This window comes from Impatiens glandulifera, chromosome 2 (genome assembly GCF_907164915.1).
Source record: "Impatiens glandulifera chromosome 2, dImpGla2.1, whole genome shotgun sequence".
Classification (NCBI taxonomy): Eukaryota; Viridiplantae; Streptophyta; class Magnoliopsida; order Ericales; family Balsaminaceae; genus Impatiens; species Impatiens glandulifera.
In genome coordinates, this window is record NC_061863.1 from 23,451,498 (window position 1) to 23,478,341 (window position 26,844).

Here is a 26,844-nt window from a genome sequence, read left to right on the forward strand (position 1 = left end):
GCGTGAACTGTCCATTGGTCTAGGTATGTCCGCATGGAAGGCAAGTCACAGTCAAACCCTGGAAGTGTCATTGCACTAATTGATAAAAGAAGTTATTTTCTATTGACACTTCTGTCCTTGAATTCCGGATTTTTGTTCAATCGGGCATGTGGACTTTTAAAGTTTCTCATTTAGACCCTGAAGTTATGAAAACAAATAAAAAGATAAAATGCTCTCCAGACACATCCTTCATGTTTCCGCAAAGTTTATTTCGGCCCTTAAACTTCAGATTCGATCCATTTTAGCCTCCAAGTTCCAATTTCAAAATATTTTAAAACTCTTGAATCTATTAAGTTCATTATTTCACCGAACCATTTTTCCTTCAACCAATTTTGACATTCAAATCATTTTGGAAAAATACCAAAAAAATGCAAAAAAGTTAATAATATTATTTTCCACGAAAATAAAATAAAATTCTACAATTTTCAGAACACATTTGAAAAAAAAAACTTTGCGAGGCCATAACTCGAGTTCTATGACCCTAAAAATCACGAAATTAATTATGGACACTCCACAAAATATTTTTGACCACCACAAAAATATTCAAAATTTTTGAATACTCTTAAGAAAAAACGTTCATTTTTGTAGTGTTTTATCCGGAATCCTGTAATCCCGAAAATTTCACGACAAATTCCGAAGTACTTCTACGATTATTATTTATCCAGTCATACAAATCAATCAAACAATCAATAAATGTGAAATTTTTATTTCTCGTTTTCCACTCTCACTCTTTTTTGTTCAAGATATGTTCATCGATTGCTTTATTTTAATCTTGTCTATATACTAATGGACTCCTAGATTATTTTTTCAAAGGTATGAACAATTTTATTAAAATGTCTAAAAACATACCTGAACTATATGTCACATTTGTAAGGATAAAACATATACAAAATCATATTAGTAAATCTCGAGATGAGTATTTGAAAATGCTAAAGGGGAAAAGAGATGGAAACTCACTAAGAAGAATCAGTCAAATACAATATATTTATTCTCACTTGGGTCACAATCACATTTACTACTAGTCGTGTATATTGACATTGTCTTCTTCTCTAAAAAATTGAAGATAAGACCAAAAACAAACAACAACATTTAAATACACATGTCCGGTTCCAAGTTCCAACCATCAATTAACCAGATCAAGCTTTAAGTTCAATTTGCATTTTCAAATGGCTTTCTTCAACTATACTATTATCCTCTCTATTGCCATTTTCTTCACCATCTCCTCTGCAACTCAATTTACCATAGATACTGATAAACAAGCTTTACTTGCACTCAAATCCAATTTCCTAAGCATTAATTCATATACAACCCCACTCTCCAATTGGCTCAATGATCATTCTTCCCCTTGCAACTGGACTGGCGTCACTTGCAGCCAACAGAGAGTCGTCGAACTCGATCTCTCCGGCATGGGTCTCGGGGGTCTCATTAGCCCCCACATCGGAAATCTCTCATTCTTAACGTCCCTACTTCTTCAAAACAATCAGCTCTCCGGACCAATTCCAGACCAAATCGGAAAACTTTTCCGTCTGAACAATCTAAATGTAAGCTTCAACCTTATCAATGGAGAAATCCCGACAAACCTCAGCCGTTGTTCGGACCTTGTCAATTTAGACCTCATGCAAAATCAAATCTCCGGCAACATACCCGACGACCTTAGCCGCCTCTCAAAGCTCGAGCGACTAAATCTGGCACGTAACCGTTTCTTTGGACAGATTCCTTTATCGATCACCAACATATCGTCGTTGACTTATCTGAATCTGGGTACGAACAGTCTAATTGGAGGTATACCGTCGGAGCTGGGAAACCTTCGGAATCTCCGAATACTTGATCTTTCTATAAACAACCTTAGTGGAAATGTTCCTCAATCTGTTTACAATATGTCATCAATGGTTTATCTAGTCTTGGCCGATAATGACCTTACAGGTGATCTTCCCACTAATATTGGCTTCTCACTTCCAAATCTTTTAGGGTTTAACTTCTGCTTCAATAAGTTCACTGGTTCTATCCCGTCTTCCTTACACAATCTTACCCGCATTAGAAGTATTCGCATGTCATGGATGTTCTTAGAAGGGTCTGTGCCGCCAGGCCTCGAGAATCTTCAAGACTTGGAAATGTATAATATTGGTTACAATAGGATTGTTAGCAATGGAGATGATGGGTTAAGTTTCCTTACTTCTCTAACCAATGCAACTCGTCTATCGTATCTTGCCATTGATGGGAATCTTCTAGAAGGGAGAATACCAGAATCGATTGGAAGTCTTTCAAAGGACTTGACGAAATTGTACATGGGAGGGAATCGAATCTACGGCCGAATTCCGGCGTCTATTGGGAAATTGCGTGGCTTAAAGTTATTGAACTTAAGTCATAACTTGATCTCCGGTGAAATTCCACCGGAGATAGGAATGTTAACTTATTTGCAGGAGTTGGAATTGTCGGGTAACAGATTATCTGGAAATATACCGGTCTCAATTGGAAATCTTGAGAAGTTGAACAAGGTTTCCATTTCAGGGAATAAACTGGTGGGAAGCTTTCCATTTCAGGGAATAAACTGGTGGGAAGCATACCGACAGAATTCGAGAAATTTAAGAATTTGATTAAGTTGGACTTGTCGAGAAACATGCTCAACGGAAGCATACCAAAAGGAATCCTAAGTCTTCGCAGTTTGAGCACTATCTTGAATCTCTCGAAAAATTCTTTTTCGGGGAATTTAGCTCAAGATATCGGAAAGCTGGACAACCTCGTCGCCATTGATCTCTCGAACAATTTATTCTCAGGTAATATACCCAACTCAATCTCGGAATGCAAAAGCTTGGAGAAGTTATTAATGGCGAATAACAAGTTCTCAGGTTCAATTCCATCATCTCTTGGAGAAGTAAGAGGGCTTGAAATTCTTGATATTTCTTCAAATATGTTATCCGGCACCATTCCTATTGAGCTCGAGAGCCTCAGAGCTTTAAAACTATTAAACTTATCGTTCAACAACTTTGAAGGACGAATCCCATATGGGTTCGCCAACACAACTCTTGTCGATCTTCAAGGAAACCAAAATCTCGGCCACCAAAACGGGGTTGGAGGCCGAAAGAGACTAATCCTGATCTTTACACTCATTGGCGTACTAATCCTCTTGGCCGTGTGCATTTCCGTTTTATGGATGATTTGTATGAGGAAGAATCAAGTGAAGGACGAAGTGTTGGTGTTTTCGGAGTCATTTAAGGGAAAACATATGGCGGTTTCCTACAATGACATTAGAATGGCAACGGAAAACTTTGATCAATTGAACTTGATTGGTCGTGGGAGCTTTGGGTCGGTTTATAAAGGGAGGATTTGCAAAGAAGGACAGTGTTATGCAATTAAAGTCATCGATATGGATCAGACAGGGTCGATGAAGACATTTATGGCGGAATGTAAGGCATTGAAGAACGTTAGGCATCGAAACCTCGTCAAGCTGATCACGGCTTGCTCGAGCACTGATTTCAAGAATATGGATTTTGTTGCTTTGGTTTATGAGTTGATGAGTAATGGGAGCTTAGAGGATTGGATAACCGGAAAGAGGAAGCATACAAATGGAGACGGTCTTAGCATCTTGGAAAGACTAACTGTGGCCATCGATGTTGCGAATGCGATAAACTATCTTCACAATGAATGTGAAGATCAGGTTGTGCATTGCGATTTGAAGCCAAACAATATTCTCTTGGACGATGACATGACCGCAAAGGTGGCGGATTTCGGGTTGTCAAAGTTGTTAGGTTGTGAGGATCCTGAGCATTCTATTAGATTAAGCAACACATTCAGCTTAAGGGGCTCCATTGGCTACATACCTCCAGGTTCATTTCCATTTCATATTTGATCTCAGATCTACTAAGCTTTCTTTCAATTATGAACACCTTAATATATTGAAGAAAAGTAAAATTAGGATCATAATCTTGAGTATTTTTTGAGTAATGATCTAATTTATAGTTCATATACAAATAATTTTGATAGATAATGAGATAAATTATAGTATAATATTTGGTATACATATATTTGTTTTAGATAACACACTAAAATGTAGATTTTTTTAGATAATAATAACGTAAACAAAAGTTATAACAAAAGGACTCACATCTATTTACATGGGTTGTAGAATACGGGATGGGACAGAAACCAGGGGCTGCCGGAGATGTTTATAGCTACGGAATAACATTGCTAGAGCTGTTCACGGGGAGAGGTCCGACGGATGAGAGTTTTGTGGGAGGGTTGAGTTTGAAGAAATGGGTGGAAAATGCATTGGAAAGTAATAGAGTAAATGAAGTGGTGGATTGTAATATTGTTATGAACATGGACAAGCTTTTGAGTGAAAAGGGAGAGTGTTGTGTGAGTGAATGGAGGTGCTTAAATGAGGTCCTTGAGGTTGGGATTCTATGCACGGTTGATTCTGCTGAGGCTCGTCTCAATATTAAGGATGTTCTTTCCAAGCTCAGGAATATCTCTAACACATTTATCAACTCTTGAAATAAGTATAAAGTATGTAAGTCATTATAAATATAATTATTAATATATATAAGAGAGTGATTGTAACATAGAAGAAAATTATCTAATATTTAATAGATACTAAATTATATGTAGTTTGTAGCACTGGGTTTAATAAGAAATTAAATATTGTTATGCATCATAAAGAAATAAAAATGGAAAGATATCTCCAGTTCAATTTTAATGCTCCAAACTGTTTTTAGTATTTGTTCTTCTTTCTCATTCTAAGTCTTCAACAATAAGATACAAAAAATTTATTGAATCAATGCGTGATGATCGTGTTTGTCTACTATCTCGTGGCCTTTCTATTTAGAAGATGGGTAACTCAGAGCTCTTTGGGCCTCATCGACGTCAAGACATATCGTTTCAGATACAGAAGCAGTGTCCTTTCCTATTTTTGAAACGAAGTCAAAAACAGGACTTCGGTGATCAAACCATGAAGAAACTTATTAGAAAGTGAATAAAAACTTTAGAGAATAAAACAAACTGGATGAAGTTTTGTCTATTGAATTTGTTAATAAGAACACTATTACAAACTTATATAAAATAAAAACAAAACTTAGATATTAAACTAAGAGACATGAAGAGTCTCATTTACTAGATAAGACCAAAAAACTTGGACAATCCAAGAGGCTCTTGAATAACAATAAAACACATTAATTATTATTATTATTACTTTAATTTCTAACATTCCCCTTAAAGTGATGTCCGATGAACTAGTTCCAACTTAGATCGTAAATCTTCGAAAGGACCTTTAGGAAGTGCTTTTGTGAAGATATCAGCAACATTATCTTCACTCCTTACTGCAACCATCTCAGTGATTCCTTCTAGTAGTTTTTCACGAATAAAGTGATACTCCAACTCAATGTGTTTTGTCCTTGCATGAAATAGAGGATTTGAAGCCAATTTAATAGCACTCAAATTATCTCCATGGATAGGAATTGACTGATCAAACTTGACATGAAAATCCTCCCAGAGTCTTCGAAGCCATATGCACTCTTGTGCTGCGTGAGCTGATGCTTTGTATTCCGCTTCTATTGTAGACCAATATCTAGTGAGGTATTAATATACTTCAAAATTTTCTTCGCTTCTTCGAGGTGTGGTTTCTTTGGCTCCTATATGTATCGGCTCACCACTCCAATTATATAAGCAATGTCAGACCTTATTATAGTCAGATAAATCAGACTTCCCACAAGAGAACGATACAGACGAGGATCTGGTAGACATGTTCCTTCGTCTCGACTGAGTCTGGGATTTATGTCGAGAGGAATATAACTCTTTTTACTATCTTTCATACCAAATTTATCTACCAACTTTTTTGCGTAGTTGATCTGCGATACAAACAATCATTTATCAAAATTTTTGATTTGTAGACCAATGAAAGTTCTAACTTCACCAAACTTGTTCATCTTAAAGCGAAGCGAGAGCTCATCTTGTAGACGAGCAACCTCATCATAGTTATTGCCCGTCATCCACATAAAGAAGTACCACCTCCATCTGCCCTTGATGTTTATTTATAAATAGACTTGAGTCGGATTCTAAAGTTTTGTACCCACAAAATTGAAGGTATTTTTCAATCTTTCCATACCAAGCACGCGGGTCTTGCTTTAATCCATATAGTGCCTTCTTAAGTCTACGAACCAATTGGTCACCATTCTTCTTCTCGAATTGAGGTGGTTGTTCCATATATATTGGACGATCAAGTTCTCCGTAGAGAAATGCATTATTGACGTCTAATTGCCACAACTTCCATCAGAAACTTGTTGTTAAGGCCCACACAATGTGAATTGACGTCATCTTCACAACTGAGCTTAATGTATCCTCGTAATCTTCTCCATACTTCTGCGAGAATCCTCGAGCGACCAATCTAGCTTTGTATCAATCTATGCTTCTATCAGACATTCGCTTGATTCGATGCACCCACTTACATGTGACTGCTTGAGTATCAGGAGGCTTCAGAACGACGTTCCATGTCTCATTCTTCTTGAGAGCATGCATTTCCTCCTCCATTGCTGCCACCCATTCCTTGACATTCTTTGCTTCATTATAAGAAGTGGGCTCCTCGTCATATATTGTGTTTGCCAATAAACAAGAGATGGTTGTTACAAAATTATCATCCGTGGATCAACAAGGCCTTACAATGTTCCTTTTTGGTCGAGATTCCCCATTCTTTTGTTGACTAGATTCTTCATGATGTGGACTTCTTGATAACTTTTCACTTTCTGCTCCTTCATCGAACGAAGTATCTTGAGCTAAGTCAGGACTCCCCCTGTCACTATTATCACTACTATAGGAGCTTCTCGTAGACGTGGGAATGGGAAGATTAGTCTAAATAGTTTCCTCAACATCCTTCATGTTGTACGAAGAAATTTTGTCGAAAACAACATCTCTCGATACAATGCATTTGTGGGTTGATGGATCCATACACCGTCACCCTTTCCTTCTCTAGTCATAGCCGACGAACACGCATTTAATTGCCTTTGCATCCAATTTGCTCCTTCTCGAGTTTGGAATATGGACATAACAAGTAGATCCAAAAACTCAAAAATACTTAACACTTGTCCTAAAATCAAAAAGCATCTCGAATGGAGATTTGAACTCATTTGGGCTAAGGGGAACTCGATTGATGACATGGGCAACACAACTCTACTTTGGTATATTTTTCATATGCAGCCACGACTTACAAGTCTTTGTAAGGGGTCGAATCTTCCTTTCGGTTATCCCATTCTGTTGTGGGGTCTCAGGACAGGAGAGTACTCTTTTTATGTCATTTTGCCTATAACACAATTCAAACTCTTTTGAGCAAAATTCCTCATCATTGTATGTCCGCAGTACTCGAATTTTCCTTTCTTGTTCTCCTACTACCGTCTCCTTGAACTCAAAAAATTTAGAGAACACTTCGTGCTTCTCTTTCACGAAGTACACCCAAGTGAACCGAGAAATATCATCCACAAACATCAACATATATTTACTTCCCGAGTATGAGGTAGTTCGAGTTGGTCCCATCAAGTCACTATGAACTTGATCGATCCAAAAGATCCTTACTTCTCAATATAGAGTTGTCGAATGGAAGTAGATGAGCCTTCCCATATTGACATCCTTCACACACACTACCCTCCTCAATTCTCAGATCTTCAGGTAGACCTTCAACAAGTTTCTTTGAAGACATAACATTGAGCTTAGTCATATTGACATGCACAAGCCTTGCATGCCATAGAAAGGAGGTTCTTTTGTCGTTCACCTTTTCAATGTACGAATTTGATGCTGAAAGGACAAAGAGATCAATTACCCGAGTTCTAGTGTGAACCACATCCGCCTTAATTTCTTTCACGTTCCTTAAGAACTTCACGTCATGTGGATCGAACAACACAAGATTTCTGGCGTCTACAACATTTACAACCGAGAAGAGATTCTTTTGGATTCTTGGAACGTGGTAGACATTCTTCAAAGTAATAGATTCTCCTTTGTCGCTATCAATGACAACCGATCCTTCATTTTTAACTTCGTGAACCGAGTTATCTGCCATGACAATGCCACCGCCCCATTATAAACTCGACTTGATGAGAACATAAAATCATCTCCAGTAACGTGATGTCCGCACCCTAAATCGATGATCCACCTTTGATTGATCTCATTTTTACCATGAGACGACTATGTTTGATTTTCCTTCGAAGTCATCACATCGAAATGAAAAGTCTTGTCCTAGTCCTCCTCAACACTTTGGTCAGACTTTTCTCCGAGATTTGAACTAGCAAAATTTCCATCCAAATTTACTCGAAAATCTCTCTTGAAGTATCCAGTCTTACCGCACCTGAAACACTTAAGGGGCTTTTTAGGAGTATTTGAAGAATCCTGACATGTTTCTTCCTTCTTCGACTTTCCCTTTTTTCAGCTTGATTTCTTCACGAACAACGCATTATTCGACTCCTCCTTTATACTCGTTCCAACAATTTGTGCGGCCAACGACTCTTTAGATTACAAAAGATTTCCAAACTCCTCAAGTGAAGGTTTTTAAGCCCAACCTTGAATCGAGGTGATGAATGGTGTATATTCGGGTCGAAGTCCTCGAACAATATGCCTCTTTGTTCGAGCCTCTAAGATTTTCTTATCTAGTTCAATAAAGAAATTTATGAGCATATGGTCTTTACTTAAGAAAGAACTCCAAGACAAATCTAATTTGCTTTGCGGCTGCCAACTCGTTTTCAAGAATCTAGAGACAAGCCTCGTTCTTCTTGTTGAAAAGACGATCAAGCGTTTCCCAGATCTCACGAGCAGATCCACAGTCGATGATGTTTTTGATCAAATTATGGGAAATTGACCTCTTCAACACAAATTATGCCTTCGCGTTGAGTCTCTTCTGCTTCTTCGATGCTTCTGCATTTTCAGAAACATCCTCAAGAGCTACATCATCGTCGTCTACGACGATGTCCCACAAGTCTTCCCCGACCAGGCACGATTCCATACAGGTCTTCCATATCAGGTAGTTTGACAAGTTTAACAACTCCAAATCGAGTCCAGCTACACGAACACTACTTTCCATATCAAATAACAACAATACCTTCTTCACCAATGTTACCAAAGCTCTAATACCATGTAACGAAGTCACAAATAGGACTTCGATGATCGAACCATGAAGAAACTTATTAGAAAGTGAATAAAGACTTTACAGAATGAAAACAAACTGGAATTAAATTTTGTTTATTGAACTTGTTGAAATAAGAACACTATTACAAACTTATATAAAGTAAAAACAAAACTTAGTTATTAAACTAAGAGACATGAAGAGTCTTATTTACTAGATAAGACTAAGAGACTTGGACAATCTAAAAGGATCTTGAATAACAAAAAACACACATTAATTATTATTATTACTTTAATTTCTAATAGGTCATACATTCAATGTTCAAAATGATCTTATATCAAACTATCATCTATGACAGCCATTATCTACACCATAAGAGGAGTGGGGACTAGAGTTCTAATAAGAGGTCTTAACGAGGCTCTACATGGCTCCCTTGCTATTGAGATTTTCATCACATTTACTGTCCAAATATCCTACATATTTAATAAATATTTTTTTATAAATACTTTTAGTTTTCTTTTTTTAAATAAAGAATAACCACCATTATTTACCTTGTGCGTGAAAAAGAAGTTAAAATCACAAGTCTTGAAAATCAAAATATACCTAATCTTACAACTAGTAAATTTGTTATGATATAATATGTATAGCTATCCATATGCATATTTAGTTTTAATATTTTAATTTTTTTTATATATATAAGTGGTAAATCCAATGTTAGTAAAACATACCTCTAATTCCGAGTATACACGTTGAGCATGTGAAACATAATGGAACTCAACACAATAGTAACCTTGTCGAGATAGAGCCATTCTTCACAATAAATCATCATTATCATCTTTGATGGGAGAATAAGTGAGAGTAAATGAGTTCCGGCAAAATCATCACATTCTTGGCAGAAGTAGGCAAATCTAATCCTAGACTCATAACATAAATGGTTGGGTTTTGTAATTCTAATTAGAGAGACCCAGTTTGTGTGCGTTTTATTTAGGCCCATAGTATATAATATGAAGGAACATTATTTTTCATTTAGGTCAACTGGGTTTTGAGAACAACAAGAGAGAACAAAGCAAAAATAGATTCAAGAGTTTGAGGTAGCATCTAGAGAAGATTTTCGTTTGTCAGAGTTTGCACCGTTTGATCGACTTCAAACATTGATAGCTTGTTGTTATTTCTGGGGTTGCGTTCTAAATGGTATAGATTTGTTTACTGGGTCTTCTAAGTTAGTTGAAGTGAACCAAAATTGCAGAATTGATAAGATTGGTTGATCTTATTATTTCTGCTCTTTGTTGTTATTTGTCAAGATTGTTATGTGATTTGGATGTAATTTAATTAGTGACTCTAGTTTATATCTAGAGTGAACCCCTATTTGTAACATTGTCGATGATAGTGAATTGTTAATTGGTCTGACTGATCCGTGGTTTTACTCTTAATTTGAAGAGAGGTTTTCCACGCTAAAACTTGTCTTGTATTGTCGTTTTGATTTTATTATATTTTTCTCATCTCTTATACTTAGTTAATTGGAAAAGCGTTCTGTTTTGAGAATATATTTTTCTATCAAAGTGGTATCAGAGCTTGGTTTTGTTTGAGTATAAGAATCTAGAATGATGAGTTTGAATGATTCCAATTATAATATCTGAAAGGCTAAAATGAAATATTTGTTGTATGTAAAAAGTTTTTATTTTTCAGTGTTCCCTTTAGTTAAGCCTGCTGAAAAAAGTGTGGATGATTGGAATTTTTTGCAAAGACATGTATGTGGTTATATTCGTCAATGGGTTAATGATAATGTTCTGAACCAAGTGATTTATATTATTAATGTTTGTACTATTTGGACTAAACTTGAAAAATTGTATGTGAGAAAGACATGTAATAACAAAGTGTTTTTGATCAAGAAATTGATGTCCTTAAGGTATAAAGTTGGTTCTCCGATGACTAATCACTTGAATACTTTTGTATGAATTATTAATCAATTAGAGGCGATGAAACTCAGCTTTGATGACGAGATACATGGCTTATGTTTACTTGGTACTCTGCCTAATTCATGGGAGACTTTTAGAACAACTCTGTCTAATTCTACTTTAGGTGGTGTTCTCTCAATGGATTTAGTAAAAATAATGTATTGAATGAAGAGATTAGATGAAAGTCACAAGACTATTCATTACAATCTGAGGTCTTGGTTACAGAAACTAGTGGATAAATAAATGGCGAGAAAGTAATTGTAACAAATATTGTGGGGCTTCTAATAAGTGGGCAAATTTTGAGTGTAATCATTTTGGTCTGAAGACCATATCAAGAAAAAAAAATTTAATTGAAGAAGAAGAAGAAAAATCAGAATACAACCACTACTTCCAACCATAGAGAAGATAAAAATCATGATGATGTTACTATTGTTGATGATTTCCTTATTGTTTATTATAATAATGTTGAAAATGTTAATGTGTCTTGTGATGAGATGGATTAGATTGTAGATAGTAATGTTTCTACTCATGCTACATCACGACATGTTTTTTTCTCAATATATGAGGCTAGTGATTTTGGTATTGCTCGTGTGGGAAATAATGATCAAACTCAAGTGTATGAAAATGGTAATATTTCTGTGGAGATGACCAATGGTATTACTCTTGTTCTAAAACAGGTTAAGCATATTCCTGATATCCGCTTCAATCTTTTATCGGTTGGAAGATTGGATGATGAAGACTTATGTAATTCTTTTTCTGGCAATGAATGGAAGCTTAAAAGGATACCAATGGTTGTTGCTAAAGGTAAGAGACTTTCGAATTTGTATATTGTTCGTTCTGAAATATTTAAATGTTATATAAACACTTGTGAAACTGATTCTACTTCTGAGTTGTGGCACAAATGTTTGTCTCATATTAGCGATAAATGCTTATTTATGTTGGCTAAGAAAAATATGTTATGTGGAGTTTCAAATGTGCACTTAAATAGATGCTTTGGTTGAAAAACAAAGACAAGTGTTATTTAGATCATCTGAATCAAAAAGAAAGTCATAATTATAAGACTTAGTACATTCTGATGTATGTGGGCCAATGAAGTCAAGATCACTTGGTGGTGCATACAACTTTGTAACCTTCATTGATGACAATTCCCAAAAGGTTTAAGCCTATACATTGAAGACGAAAGATCAAGTGATTGACATATTCAAAGTGTTTCAAGTCTCAGTTGAGAGAGAAACTAGAAAAAGGCAAAATATATTCAAACAGATAATGGGGGAGAGTACATTGGACCTTTTGATGAGTATTGTCGACAACAAGATATTCGTCACCAAAAATTGCCTATGAAAATACCGCAGTTAAATGGATTGGCTTAAAGAATAAATAGGACACTGATGGAAAGAGTAAGATGTGTTATTTCACAAGCAAAGTCGTCAAAATACTTTTGGGGTGAAGCAATGAGTACAGTGGTACATGTGTTAAATCTCACACCATGTGTTCCTTTGAATTTTATGCGCCAAACCATGTTTGGAGTGGTATATATCTCTTATGATCATCTTCGAGTAATTGGGTGTATGGCTTATGTGCATGTTCCCAAAGATAAGAGGTCAAAGTTAGAAAACAAGACCAAGAAGTGTGTGTTTGTCAGCTATGGACTGAATGAGTTTGTATATCGGTTTTTGATTCGGTTAATAAGAAGCTTATTCATAGTCGCGATGTTGTATTCATGGAGGATTATACCATTGAACATATCGACAAAGTAGACGACGTTGTTCTTACTCAAGTAATGAGGAGATGGCTGAAATGAATTCAATTCCAGTTTCTCTTAATTTGATAAGCATCAACAATGATCAAACAGAAAATCAAGGTATGGGCTTACATTTTATAATTTTTAAATACTAATAATTTTGTTGATGTTGACTCTAGAAGTGAATTTAGTACTGGAAATGAAAATGAGCAAGGGAATGAAAATGTTGAGGAGTCAATACCTTCTAATGAACCAAGATGGTCTACTCGACAAGGACGTCCTTTAGTTAGATACTCAGCAAATGAGTATGTATTTTTCACTGATGTTGAAGAACTTGAGAGTTTTCAAGAAGCATTGGAAAGTAAAAATAAAAAGGAATGGATGGATGCCATGGAGGATGAGATGCAATCTCTTCGTGTGAATAACACTTTTGAGCTAACAAAGTAGCCTAAGGGCAAAAAAGCTTTGAAAAATCGATGACTTTATCAGTTGAAGAAAGATGTGCATACTTCACAGACTGGATATCAAGCTCGGTTGGTTTAAAAGGCTTATCGTAAAAAAATGTATTAACTTTGGCGAGATCTTTGCTCATGTGGTGAAAATGTAATATATTGGTGTGGTTCTTGGTTTAGTTGCTAGACATAATTTATAAGTTGAACAAATGGATGTAAAAACAGTCTTTCTTTATGGAATTTAGAAGAAGATATATGTATATATGGAGAAACTAGAAGATTTTCAAGACAAACTGAAAGAAGATTATGTTTACAAGTTAGTGAAGAGTCTTTACGGTTCGAAATAAGCACCACGTCAATGGTATCGAAAGTTCAATTCAGTTATGATTGAACATGGGTACAAGATGAAGAAGACCGATCAATGCATTTTTGTGTGAAAATTCTCTAATAATGATTTTATTGTTTTTCTGTTGATATGCTGATTGTTGGAAGAAATATTTTTAAAATCAATGGGCTAAAAGAGACTTTGAGTAAGTCGTTTTCCATGAAAGAGTTAGGACCAGCACTTCAAATTATTGGGATTCAAATTATCCGTGATCAGGATAACAAAAATTTGCATTTGTCACAAGAGATGTACATTAAGAAAGTTCTTCGACGCTTCAATATGGACAAAGCTAAAGGAATGAGTGTCCCTTTAGCTTCTCACTTTAAGCTTAGTCATACTAGTTGTCCTTCTACTGATGATGAGAAGTTTTTTATGAAGAACATTTCATATTCTTCAGTAGTTGGTAGCTTTATGTACGTTATAGTTTGTACTAGACCTGATATAGCGCATGTTGTTGGTTTGGTGAGTAGATATTTATCAAATTCGGGAAGACATCACTAAAAAGTTGTGAAGTGGATTATGAGATATCTCTGGAAACCGACGAATATTCAACTAATTTTGGGATTTGAGAAGCCTATGATGACTTTTGTCGGGGAATTTGTGCCTTGGAAATTTAAATTGCAAAAGTGTGTTGCTCTTTCTACTACTGAAGTTAAGCTTATAGATGTTGTTGAGGCAACAAAAGAGTTATTGCGGTTGAAAATTTCACAATGAAACTTTAGTTGAAATAAGAAAGGTACGTCTTATTTTGTGATAATCAAAGTGCAATTCATCTTGCCAAAAATTCTTCATTTCATTCAAAGTCGAAACATATTGAAGTTTGTTATCAATGGATTCGTAATGCTTTAGATGAGAAGATGATAGAACTCGAAAAGATTCGTACAGATGATAATGTATCAGATATGATGAAAACGTGTTGTCACGAAACAAGTTCAAGTTATGTCGCTCGGTTGTCGGTTTGACATTACCCTCCAACTAGTCGATTGGGGGAGTTTGTTGGGTTTCGTCCTTCTAGTTTGAGAGACCCAACTCGGTGTGGGATTTATTTAGGCCCACAATATATAATATGAAGGGACTTTATTTTTTATTAAGGTTAACTAGGTTTTGAGAACAACAAGAGAGATCAAAGCAAAAACATATTCAAGGGCTTGAGGTAGCAGCTGAAGAAAATTTTTGTTTGTCGGAGTTTGCATTGTTTGATTGACTACAAATGTTGAGCACTTGGTGGTTATTTCTAGAGCTAAGTTATAAACGGTAAAGATCTATTTTTGGGTCTTCTAAGTCAGTTGAAGTGAACAAGAATTGCAAAATTGCCAAGATTGTTGTGTGATGTTGATTCAATTGATTAGTGACTCTAGTTTATATCTAGAGTGAACCTCTGTTTGTAACTTTGTTGATGATATTGGATTGTTAAATGGTCTGACTAGTCCCGTGATTTTTACTTTCAATTTGAATAGAGGTTTTTCACACTAAACTTGTATTTTATTGTTATTTTTATTTCATTCTATTTTGATCATCTCTTATACAAAATCGTTTTGTTTTGAGAACACATTCTCCAATCATAAACTGCATCTGAAAATGCTTCTTGTGGGTAGTAGTAATATGAGAAGATGTTGTGGATGAAATTGGTGATTAATCTCTATATAAGACAAAGAAGATAATGCAACAAATAATGACATTCTAGACAAACATAAACATCTAAATTACCACCTACAAGATTTGCTGACATAAAGAACATGTAGAGAATTTCTTCTAAAAAATAATATCATTCTGAATGAACTTACTTGCTTACATATGATCAAATGATGTTGATTCTGCCCAAAGAAGTAGGAATTAGTCATTAGACTATCATCAATTGAATAGTAGGGGTGAACAAACCTACCGATCTGATCCGATTCGGTGTTTTGGATCGGATATCTGACTCTATTTTTTCAATAATTGCGATCCGTATCCAATCCGATATCCGACCACTATCTGATCTTAAAACACCGGATCGGATCGGTCAACTGGATACCCGCTGATCCAATTTTTTTAATTTTTTTTAATTTTTTTCATATGCTAGAAAATTGAAATTGTTCTATTAAGGATCTCAGAATTCAACTCATAAGTGCAATACATATCAAATATATAATTCAAATTTCAAAATGAAATCAAAATTTTTTTAAAACAAAAAGATATTGGTCCACCCAAGTGACCCAACATTTTATAATACTTGTAGGCTGCAGCCTTGCAGGAAGTTCTGTCTACTTTAGTGGCTTCTTCTCCAGTGAGTCCCAAAATGTCTGAGCTTATATTCTATAAAAAACAAAACAACACAATATCAAAACATCTTCACATATTTTACCTCAGCGATTCATTCAATTAAACATTATAAGATGATGTACCTTGACATTTTTCTAGTTCTTGAATGATATACTTAAGTCATAACTCTCATCATCAATTATAAAGCTTGATTGCTCTGTATTTAAATCTTTCATTCCTATAAAAATCAACAATAAACAACTTGTTGGGTCAAATTATTTTGACTGAGGGTCAAATTATTTTGACTAACGGTATTTTGATGATTAATTTGTGTAAAACTTAAATAAGAATGAAACTAAGGCGTTTAATTGTTTTTGTGCAGGTGCATCAAAACGTGCTAATTTAGACTTAGCTTGAATCAGGTTCATTAGACGTGTTGGTTATTAGACGTAGTTAGACGTACAGTGTAACAGATACATAGTTAGACGTGTAGTCTAACAGATACGTAGTTAGACGTGCAGTCTAACAGATACGTAGTTAGACGTGCAGTCTAACAGATACGTAGTTAGACGTGAAGTCTAACAGACGTAGTTAGACGTGCAGTCTAACAGAGACGCAGTTAGACGTGTAGTCTAACTAACGTAGTTAGACGTGCAGTCTAACAGATACGTAGTTAAACGTGCAGTCTAACAGATACATAGTTAGATGTGCAGTCTAACAAACGTAGTTAGACGTGTAGTCTAAAAGACGTAGTTAGACGTGTAGTCTAACAGATACATAGTTAGACGTGTAGTCTGACAGCTACGTAGTTAGACGTATAGTCTAACAGATACGTAGTTAGACGTGCTGTCTAACCGATGAAAGTTAGACGCATGGAGTCTAACTCCTTCAGACTAGTCTAAAGGGACACGTAGTTAGACGTGCCGTCTAACTCTATTAGACTTGGTGGTCTAATGGATCCTGATATTAGACGGGGGCGTCTAACTTCATTAGACTTGGCAGTCTAATGGAGCACATCTAATGCCTCGTTTCAGTAGTTGCTTGAAGTTAGCATCCGTCTACCCACAATCAACTGGTTGTACGCTACTCCTGCTCCACTAATCCGTGCAGATCAATACGACATCCAGTTGCATCTAATGAATGAATGCCACTTAAGCAAATATTATTCTCACTACTTGTTTCTTGCAAGACAATCCTAGAAAAATATTCGGCGCACTACCAGATGGTATGTCCACAATCTTTGTGCATAGTGTCTGTTGTCCCTGTGTAATATGGAGGTTGTCCAATGAGTGTTTGTTAAGTGTTAATTTAGAAGATTCAACTGTTGATACCTGTTCTCTATTTAAAGATCCTCAAGGACAACCGACGAGCAAGATTGAGTCTGCCGGACTTACAATCGATCTTACGAATTGCTCACTTGTTTATTGTGTTTTGTACATCAAGAGAGAGATAGAATCAAAGTATTGTTTAGATGAGTGATATATTCTTAAACCTTTTGTAAGTTGAATAGAGTCTATTTTGTTCAACAGTTAGCTAGCATTGAAACTGTATTTGATTCTAAGAAAAGTATAGTGAATCCTTCCGGTGGTTAGAAGAATGGGTGACGTAGGAGAGTTTTGCTCCGAACATCCATAAACAACTCTCTGTGTCTTTTACATTCTGTCCTTCATTCGTTCTTAGCTTCAAATCCAAGAAAACGTTTCCACACTTCAATTGCTTCAAGAGTTTGCAAATGTTTGTGAAGAATAGAAAGGGATATTAATCCTTAATAGGATTCCTTTCAAACCGTTTTTCCAAAAGACCCCCTGTCTCTATTGGTGCCACCGATCCTTTCACAACTTATATATATCAATATTAGTAAATTTAAAAATATCAAAATCAACCTCCATTTAAAACCTTGAAGTCAACAACTTTGCAAAATCCATAACTTTAACTTGACGATTCTCATTCCTATTTTTCAATGAACTATTTGAAGAGGAACTTGTTTGATTGTCTTCTTGAGGCATTGAAGAAGTGTAGAGCTTGAACATTTCATCAATAAGAAGCTTCACATTCAAATTCAAGATTGTGCTTTTGGTATCATCAAAGAAATTATACACAACCCAATCAACTAGATGCATCGTATGCCTCGGATCAAGTAACATAGAGATACATATCAAATAATTGTTGTTAAGAATGTCACCCCAATACTTATCATACTTCACTTTCATTTGTTGTGCCATTTTCCTACATCCTTCATCATCATTTTTGCACAAATTAGAGATCACTACACCAATGGTAAATACACTTTGTGCACAACTATTACAAGTGACATAACGAGAACCGGATAACATCAAAGTAGCATCATAAAAAATCTTCAAAATTGGCATGAAATGACTAACCCTTCTCCAATCCTCATCATTAGGACCTCCACCCACCTTCATCATCTCTTTATGGAAAGAGGAGTCCCTAAATATCAAGTTATCAAATGCCTTCTTAAACTTCACAACACACTCAAGCATCAAATATATGATTCTTCTTGACAACTAATATATGACTGAAGCTTCTTATAGTTTCTTCCTGAAGCATGTAGAAGACTTAGCTTGTTCTTGCAGAATATCAAAAGTAACTAAAGAATGTTCCATTAGGCAATGGATTTATTTGGAGTTGACTTCTTTAATAGTTATGCATTAGAAATATTCAGCTCATGCTTAGTACTTAAATTCTGGTTTCTACATGAGGCTGATTCCATTGTGATCTATCTACAAATGACATTGCACAAAAATATAGTATACTTGAATTGAATCCACAAATCCATTAATTTTCACTTTCTCTCAATGAATCAGTGTATAGGAGGCTAAGAATGAATCTCACAAACCGATTTAAAGCCTACAAGATGACGAAATCTAACCATAATATCGTCTATTGAAGAAGTTAGTCCACAATCAGTGACTGCATGGCCGAATCCTACCAATTAACCATTGGAAGGTGGTTAATCAGTTTGAAATCAGATTAATCTAGATCTATAGAGTGGCTATAGTTTGTAGAGAGGCAAGAGAATGGAGATTTAGACTTAGGGTTTGTAATTTTTATATAAACAAGAGAGATGGAGAGTTAGACTTACAAGTTACAGAAGTTTCAGCCTCCAAGCCTCCAATGAGTCAATGACTAATGACGATTTGAGAAATTCACAAACAGATCTAAAGGAAAACAGGAAGAAATTAAAATAAATGGTAGAAAGAGAGATTTTTTATTTTTGTTTAGGTTTGGGTTTGTAAAAAGAGACGGGAAGAAAAAGAAAGGAAGAGAGAGATTTATTTAATAATATTTTTGTTTGGATTTGTTTATTTCATAAATTTTAAAAATCACCGGATCAGCTTCGGGTATCCGGAATTTTTTTTTGCCCGATCCGTATCAAATTCGGAAATCCGGTAAAAATATTGGATCGGATCAGCCGGATCAACGGATCGGGTCTTTCAGATCGGATTTTTTGGCCACCCTATTGAATAGGGTTGGTAGACTAGTTATGGTTTCGAGTTGGGTTAGGGTTTTGAGTTGGGTTTGGGATTTGGGTAGGAGGCCGAGAGCGGAATTGACAACGACTGAAGTTAGGATTGCAGTGGTGGGAATCCATGTCGGAAGTGGAAGGGGTAACTCGAGTCGGCTCCCTTATTTTTTTTATTTTAATGTTAGAAAGGAAGATAATTATCATTTAAATCAATTTGAATCGCCCAAAAATTATATAAGTACATTCAAAACTGGAAAAACATGGCCGGATGAAAGGTCTTAATTGAGTATAAACTTGATTTCATATTTTTTTTAATAAAATAATTTGTTTAAAATTATTCTTATATTAATATTTTTAAACTTAATTTTGTTTAATTAATTTAAAATAAGTTTGAATAAAAATTATTTGAAAATTAAGTTCGAGAATATTAAACAATGATTAAGTATAATCGGCCAAATAGAGTCATATTTAAATTTATTAAAAAAACAACTGAATTATTGAAATATAACTAGATAGGGTATGGTAAGTCTACTTTTTGTCCCGGGAAATTTGATGAAATGACCCTAAAAAGCATCTTAAATGCGCGGGTGACCAGCGCATAAAATTAATTGCGCTGGTGACCACTTCAAAATATTTTGAAGAAATTACCCGCGTCGCGTAAAACGAATGGCAGAATCGTCTCGCGATGAAAAATTCTGTGAAAAGCGGGAAGAAGACAGAGCACTGAGGAGAGAGAGGAAAAATAGGAAAAAGACAAAACAGTGAGGAGAGAGACGTGAAGGGAAAGATCATAACACGAAGGGCATCGCGAGATGATCATGCCCTTTGCGTTACGCAGAATATTTTGAAGTGGTCACCAGCGCATTTAAGAGCATTTTTAGGGTCATTTCATCAAATTTCTCTTTGTCCCAACTCCCGATTGCCATTCATATTTGTGAGTATTTCACATTGATTCTCATAAATGTTTTAGTTAAAGAATGTGATTGGTTTTGAATGTCCAAAGCTGTGTAAAATATATATATATATATAATGATATTTAATTTTCAAAATGTCCGGATTGCCGGGTCGAAAGTTGTGGTTAATTTAGATATATATGTGAAAGTAAATTAATATTTGGGTCAGATTGTGGGTTGACCCACCCATAAACTTAAAACGGTTAAAAATAAAATTTTAAATGCTATAGGTATGTTTCAAACTTACAACCTAACAAAACAAGTACAATCATTTAACCAACTAGGCTGATAAGACTTTATATTTTAAATTCAGCACCAAATTCTATGAACGCGGGACATTTTAACCATATAAGTTCAACTTTTTAACTAACTAATATATATATATATATAATGCTTAATTTTCAAAGTGTCTGGATTGTCGGGTCGAGAGTTGTGGTTAATTTACATATATATGTGAGAGTAAATTAAATATGTTATCACATTTTAACCGTAATTTTTTTCTCGATTTATACTTTTATTACTCGTGCCACGGAATACATGTTAGTTCAATAAGAAACAGCATATTACCATTATATAGTAAATCAAGCCACAAGCAAATTATCATTTATTAAATTCAAGAGATGAACATAACAAGAAAGTTAACTCATACTCCTTCCTAATTAGATGTTGGAATGAAAGACCAAAGGAATCCCATGTAGTGGGCGAATTGTAAGAGCCTGAAAAGGTGAATGAATATATGTAGGAGAAAGAGTAAATGTATACTTCTGCAAGATCATTGAGAGCACAATCCTCAGTTCATTAATTGCAAAGTTGCTTCCCAAACAAATTCTTGGCCCCAAACTGAATGGCATGAAAACTGCCAGATTATTCTCTGTAGCTTTAGCAACCCCTTATGCAAATCTTTCTGGCTTAAATTCATAAACATCTTCTCCCCAAATCTCAGGATCATGGTAAATTGCCAATATTGGAACAGAAACATGGGATTTAGCTGGAATTATGATCTTCCCCAATCTGACTTTTTTCTTAACATTTTTTATCACTTTAGTCACAGGAGCATATAGCCTCAGTGATTCATTTATGATCATGTTCACCTATATTAACAAAAATGAATGAGTATAGTTAAAGTTGGAAACTAAATCTCCATATGGGTATTATTATTTTTATCTTACTGTTCTTAGTCTTGTAAGGCCTTCTGTATTAGGAAGTTCCTTTCAAATAGATTCAACACCTCTTTCTCTAGCTTTTTCTTGCAAATCTTGATTGATTGCTAGAAGAAATATTGTCCAACCAAGTGAGGTTACTGTGGTTTCATGTCCTGCAAGGTAAAATGTCTTGCATTCGTCGATCAGATCTTGATTGCTAATCCTGTTTTTCTCATCGTTGGTTTTGTTAACCTGTATCAGCAATCCAAGAAGATCGTCACCATCTTCATGACTCTTTGAAGCAATCTAGATTTCTCTTGCCTTTATGATTCGGGTAACAGATTCTTGTATCTTCTTCTCCAATCTTGCTGATTCTATATCATCTTTACATTTCCAAATTTTACTGCAAGATGAAAATTATAATGTTATGTTATTGTTTTCTTGTTAGTTAAAGATGAATTTAATTTACCAAACAAAAGGGAGTCTAGTCTTGTAAACATTTCTAGCAAAGATATTGCACATCTCTGCTAACAACTCAAATATGTCTTTCCCTTGTTCATAATTGCTTCCAAATGCTGTTCTTGAAATGATTTCTGAAGTTAGTAATCTGAATTCTTCAAATGCTTCGATCTCATTTCCTTGTTGTTCATTCCATTTCTCCAGCATTCTCTTTGTGCTGCCAACCATTGCAGGAACCATATTTTTCAGGCTCTCTGTATGGAAGGCTTGATTGGAACTTCCTTTTCTTTTTCCATCTTTCACCTTCAGAAGTGGCAATGCTATTACCCAATAACCTCTTAAAGTAACCATCAACTTCTATCTTTAGATAAGCCTTGTTTATGTTGAATAGTATTTCCTTGGGGGAAGAATGTCAATTTTATTTATAAAGTTGGAAGGAGGTGTCAAATTTGTTTATAAAGTTGTAAAATTCTATTTATATGTACAAACTTGTCAAAATTATTTAACATAACGGAATGTTTCAAACGGAGTTAATTTTTTATCCACGTGGATATTTATTTTATATTTTGTTTTAACTTATTTTTTTCATTTCAAACAGACTTTTTCTTTACATTTAATAAATAAATAAATAAAAATTTCATTCTCTCTCCTCCTTTACCGATTCATATTCTTCTCATTTAAATCTTAATCTCTAAAATCTCATTCACTATTTCTCAGACCCACTTTGTCTTCTCTCTCCGAATTTCACCCTATGTTCTTCTCAATAGAAAAAGTAATAGGTTATATATTCAATGCTAAACATCAAACTGGAAATTCTGGATTTCATTTAAATAATTTGCCTGCAATTTCCGATTTCGCTAGGGGATTAGAACAATAAGTTTTTAGCGGTCAACTGTGATGGTTAGAATTTTGAAAAATAAAATTGAGATTCTAGAAACGGTTATTGAGATTTTAGCTTTAACTATAATCGAAGTTGGAGTTGATAAGTTAAATGTGATATGTCACTTGTTTGTCATTGTTTCTGATTGTTCTTCGTGAAGGAAAAACTAGTTCCAAGATCGCTTCAGCTAGGGTTTTGAAACTCATTTAGTTAAATCCTCAATCACAGAGTTCAATCGTAGGTTTATTACAGATATTATATGGTTTGATCGAAACTGGTCCATCCGATGATCAGATCACGAAACAAGTCTGTATTATCAGGCCTAACAGTAATATCAAAGTCTATGAATGATCTAGTTAAAAAAGGAATAGCAAAAACAGCTTGCGACATTCTCTAGAGATTGAGATTCCATTTGTTGAGTTCTTGAATGTGAATAGATTGGTTGCGGCGGCTGTGAAAGAGAGGGGATGAAGATGATGGTGGGTTGCCTACTTGTGAAGAGAGGGGATGAAGATGATGGTGGGTAGAAGAAGGAAAATTTTATTTATTTAATTTTATATATTAAATAGAAAAAGAAGGTCTGTTTGAAACCTAAAAAATAGGTTAAAAAAATATAAAAAATAAATATCCACGTGGATAAAAACTTAACGCCGTTTGAGACATTCCGTTATGTTAAATAATTTTGACACATTTTGACAAGTTTATATACATAAATAGAATTTTACAACTTTGTAAATAAATTTGACACCTCGTTCCATATTTTTTAGGCTCTCTGTATGGAAGGCTTGATTGGAACTTTCTTTTTCCATCTTTCACCTTCAGAAGTGGCAATGCTATTACCCAATAACCTCTTAAAGTAACCATCAACTTCTATCTTTAGATAAGCCTTGTTTATGTTGAATAGTATTTCCTTGGCATGGCAAGTTCTGGTTCTGATACAATTATGTCAGCTATTGGACCAGTCCATGTCACCAAATTCTTCCCTGTCACACCCATATAAAAACAACAAATTAATTTTCTTTTTTGAAATGTTACACATTTGTAATAATACATGTGGAGACTCATAGCTTAGTTAGTCCGGACCAATCTATCTAGAGGCTATACTTTGCTTAAATCCAGCCAAAAAAATAATATATATATATATATATATACTTACTAAACCTTAATGTTACCAAATCTTTTAAAAATGTAATAGATTAGTAGTGATTTTTAAGATAAGTCGCGTATATTCTATCATGAATTTGATTTTCCCCAAATACATATTTTGTTTTGAAATTTTTTCTTTCATTAAGTTTTACACCCCTAAAATTGTTCTTACATTATGTTGTAGTCCCTAACTTTAATTTATGGTTCAGTGGTAGAGTGCAGTAACTCACTCGTTCTCATGATTATGAATTCCAGTTTTCACGCCTCAATCATTTAAACAAATAATTGTGATAATACAAAATATGAACAAACCGTAGAGTTCAATCCATCGGTGGAGTTCGGGCATGATTTTGGGAAAGATCTGGTGGGAGAGATTCTCCATGGGTTTGGTCATGGAATCAATCATCATCTTCATCTGCTCCTTGGTGCTGCCATAGAGGAACTGATAAGAAGGGCCATTGATACCTTGTGCATTCATCAACTTCTTTATGTGAATTGGTCTCCACAAGACTCTGTAAAGAACTCTAATAAGAACCCATAATTGGCACATGAGAACAAAGCCGAAGACATAGAGCAACATGTTTCTCCCTGTTTAGTGCTCAAATTAATTACTTTTATTGCCAAAGGAGTTACATATACCATACTTATATATGAGTTAATGGGACTTGGGAGGGAAATCATTAGTCAAACCAGCTAGCTATATAAAAATGATATAGAAATAATGAGAAAACGTTTTCAAAGTTCTTGGACCATTTATGGATTTAAATTATATTATTTTAAGATATCTACAAACAAATGTGAAAAAATGTCAGGTAGTAACCAAGATATCCTGAATCTTTCATTTCTTTGTAATAAAAAAGCAAAAGAAAAAAATTATATTTTAAAGGTTTTTTTTAGAGAGGAAGTGGGAGCTGAGGAGACAATGTCATTGGAGATGAGTTTTTCTTCCTTCTCTCTTTTCAGATTCTTCCTTTTGGTTCTTGATGATGTAAATTTTTTTATTCATATCGTTCTATTTCAACTCATTATCTATTGGTTTAATCTCTGCATGATCGGATTCTAACAAATTGGTATAATGTTCTTCTTTTTTGCTTGTTTTGGTTCATTATCTTAGTTATCATTTTGTTGAAAGAGTTGATTATAACATTTTGTGTAAGGTCAGTGTTCAGTTGGGTATATTATATTATCTATAGTTTTATAAATCTGGATTGGTTATGAGAAACAGTCGTGACGCTGTTAATTCACCGTTCTTTGGTGGAGTTCGCATCAACAGTCAGACTCAAGATGATGACTGGTATTGGGTTGGTAGGGGAGGGCGCGCGTTGTCCGTCTTGTGGACGGCCGACCTTATGTTCGCTTAAGCGACCAAAGGAATGATGAATTCTCAAAAGGACCATGAGAAGTCGAAGGGTTTCGTAAACCGTCGGTCTTCAGCCGACTTTCTCGTTCACCTCTTAAGGAACCTATCGGGTCTGGTTTTAGAGAGAATATGCGAAAATCAAAGACTAGAATTAGAAATATTATTAGTGAGAGTGGAAGGAGTTAATACTTGGTGGGGCGTCCAACCCATCAAATTCGAAACTACTGTGTGGAGAAGATGCCGGTTCACACCAACATAGTTCCTAGCTACACGCAGTCGGATTCCCGCGTCGTCAATGCACCATCATAGCTACTGGTTTAGGAAGGTGCATTATATGGTTGGACTGGACAAAAAAGATAATGGTCGGTGGTAACTATTTCAAATTTCAAACCTTATTAGATCGTCCTGCAGTTGTGATTATTTTAGAATCTAAGATGGGCTTAGAGAGATCGATCGAAGAGAATGAGAATCACTTGAAGTTGATCCGTAAATCTCTTCGATTATCATCAAGGAAGAAGGAGCGACTTGGTTCCAGTCCTAATAATGGAGAATTTTGGTCGGGCTATAATTCACATGGAAGGTACGTTGCTTTATGGTGTGAAATTGTGTAATTCCATTGATGGAGGATAGACTTTGTCGACTTGTTAATGATCGACCGATCGTCATTGAGAAATTGCAGGTTAAGAGTGGCATTTTTAATGTTGTGGATATGAATAGACAAACGTATGAAATAAAACACGTCACTAGGAGGTCTGAAATAGGTTCAACTCAGAATGGTATCTTGATTCGTTTGTTTGGAATGTCTACATTATTATGGAACTCTATTATTCTCCGTAGAGTAGGGAATGATCTTGGTGGATTTATTGAGTGTGATGAGAGTTATCAAAGTGAAAACGATGAAGGTTGGGTCTGAATTCTTGTGGCCCTTTTGAGTCGAACATCAGATATCCAAAAGTCCTTCTTGTGGATAATAGAACACATGATTGTAAGGTTATGGTTCGGCCAGAATGCTCTACTGTGATTTTAATAACGACGAATACTAGTTCTTGTTCTGATCCTAATAATGATACCAATATTGAACCTTTATCGACAACTCATCCTACGAGTCCGACGAAATTAGAAGCATGTGTTAAGGAATTAGTGGTGACTCCTCTCTATGTGGATCGGATTCGTTTGACTCTCGCTAATACTGAATGGCTAACTGTTGTGGTGGATAATAAGCGGGTATTGAGTCTTGATGCCATATATGTCGAGGATGTCATAGTGTGCTTAGGCGAAGAGGTCGGTCATGAGGTTGGATCTGAGGTCATTCCACTGTTATCGACTCTCATCATTCTCATGAGTGTCCCGCCTCATATAAGGGTCATGTAAATGTTATGGAGTATTCGTCTAAGACGGAGATGCACACAGTCAAGGCAAATATCGAGCATTTTTCTCCTCTTTTACACGTGCCTGAGACTATTAACCATGTTTCTCCCATTAGTTCCCCTATGAGAAATGATTTACATTTGGT

General features: G+C 35.1%; 3 protein-coding genes across 3 annotated transcripts; 2 read left to right on the plus strand and 1 right to left on the minus strand.

The window, feature by feature from the left end:
* The first annotated feature begins 1,205 nt into the window (after window positions 1-1,205).
* On the plus strand, window positions 1,206-2,633 carry LOC124924504 (LRR receptor-like serine/threonine-protein kinase EFR). Its single transcript, XM_047464533.1, has one exon. The coding sequence runs from the start codon at window positions 1,206-1,208 to the stop codon at window positions 2,631-2,633; it is 1,428 nt and encodes a 475-aa protein (XP_047320489.1).
* On the plus strand, window positions 2,631-4,649 carry LOC124927991 (putative receptor-like protein kinase At3g47110). The gene is made up of 2 exons (XM_047468506.1): window positions 2,631-3,863; window positions 4,163-4,649. Exons 1-2 carry the CDS (start codon window positions 2,657-2,659, stop codon window positions 4,528-4,530), a joined length of 1,575 nt encoding a protein of 524 aa, XP_047324462.1. The 5' UTR covers window positions 2,631-2,656; the 3' UTR covers window positions 4,531-4,649.
* A 16,585-nt stretch (window positions 4,650-21,234) lies between these two features.
* On the minus strand, window positions 21,235-22,296 carry LOC124924505 (cytochrome P450 CYP749A22-like). Its single transcript, XM_047464534.1, has 4 exons — window positions 21,956-22,296; window positions 21,808-21,889; window positions 21,646-21,738; window positions 21,235-21,435 (listed from the first exon to the last, which is right to left on the minus strand). The coding sequence occupies exons 1-4, from the start codon at window positions 22,294-22,296 to the stop codon at window positions 21,235-21,237; spliced, it is 717 nt and encodes a 238-aa protein (XP_047320490.1).
* Between the last annotated feature and the right edge of the window lie 4,548 nt (window positions 22,297-26,844).

Coding starts and splice junctions, on each gene's coding strand:
- LOC124924504 (XM_047464533.1), top strand. CDS start 1,206: ATGGCTTTCTTCAACTATACTATTATCCTCTCTATTGCCATTTTCTTC.
- LOC124927991 (XM_047468506.1), top strand. CDS start 2,657: ATGCTCAACGGAAGCATACCAAAAGGAATCCTAAGTCTTCGCAGTTTG. Junction 3,864..4,162: donor CATTGGCTACATACCTCCAG/GTTCATTTCCAT, acceptor CATGGGTTGTAG/AATACGGGATGGGACAGAAA.
- LOC124924505 (XM_047464534.1), bottom strand. CDS start 22,296: ATGGTTACTTTAAGAGGTTATTGGGTAATAGCATTGCCACTTCTGAAG. Junction 21,890..21,955: donor ACTAGACTCCCTTTTGTTTG/GTAAATTAAATT, acceptor TTCATCTTGCAG/TAAAATTTGGAAATGTAAAG. Junction 21,436..21,645: donor TTGCAGGACATGAAACCACA/GTAACCTCACTT, acceptor TTGTTAATATAG/GTGAACATGATCATAAATGA.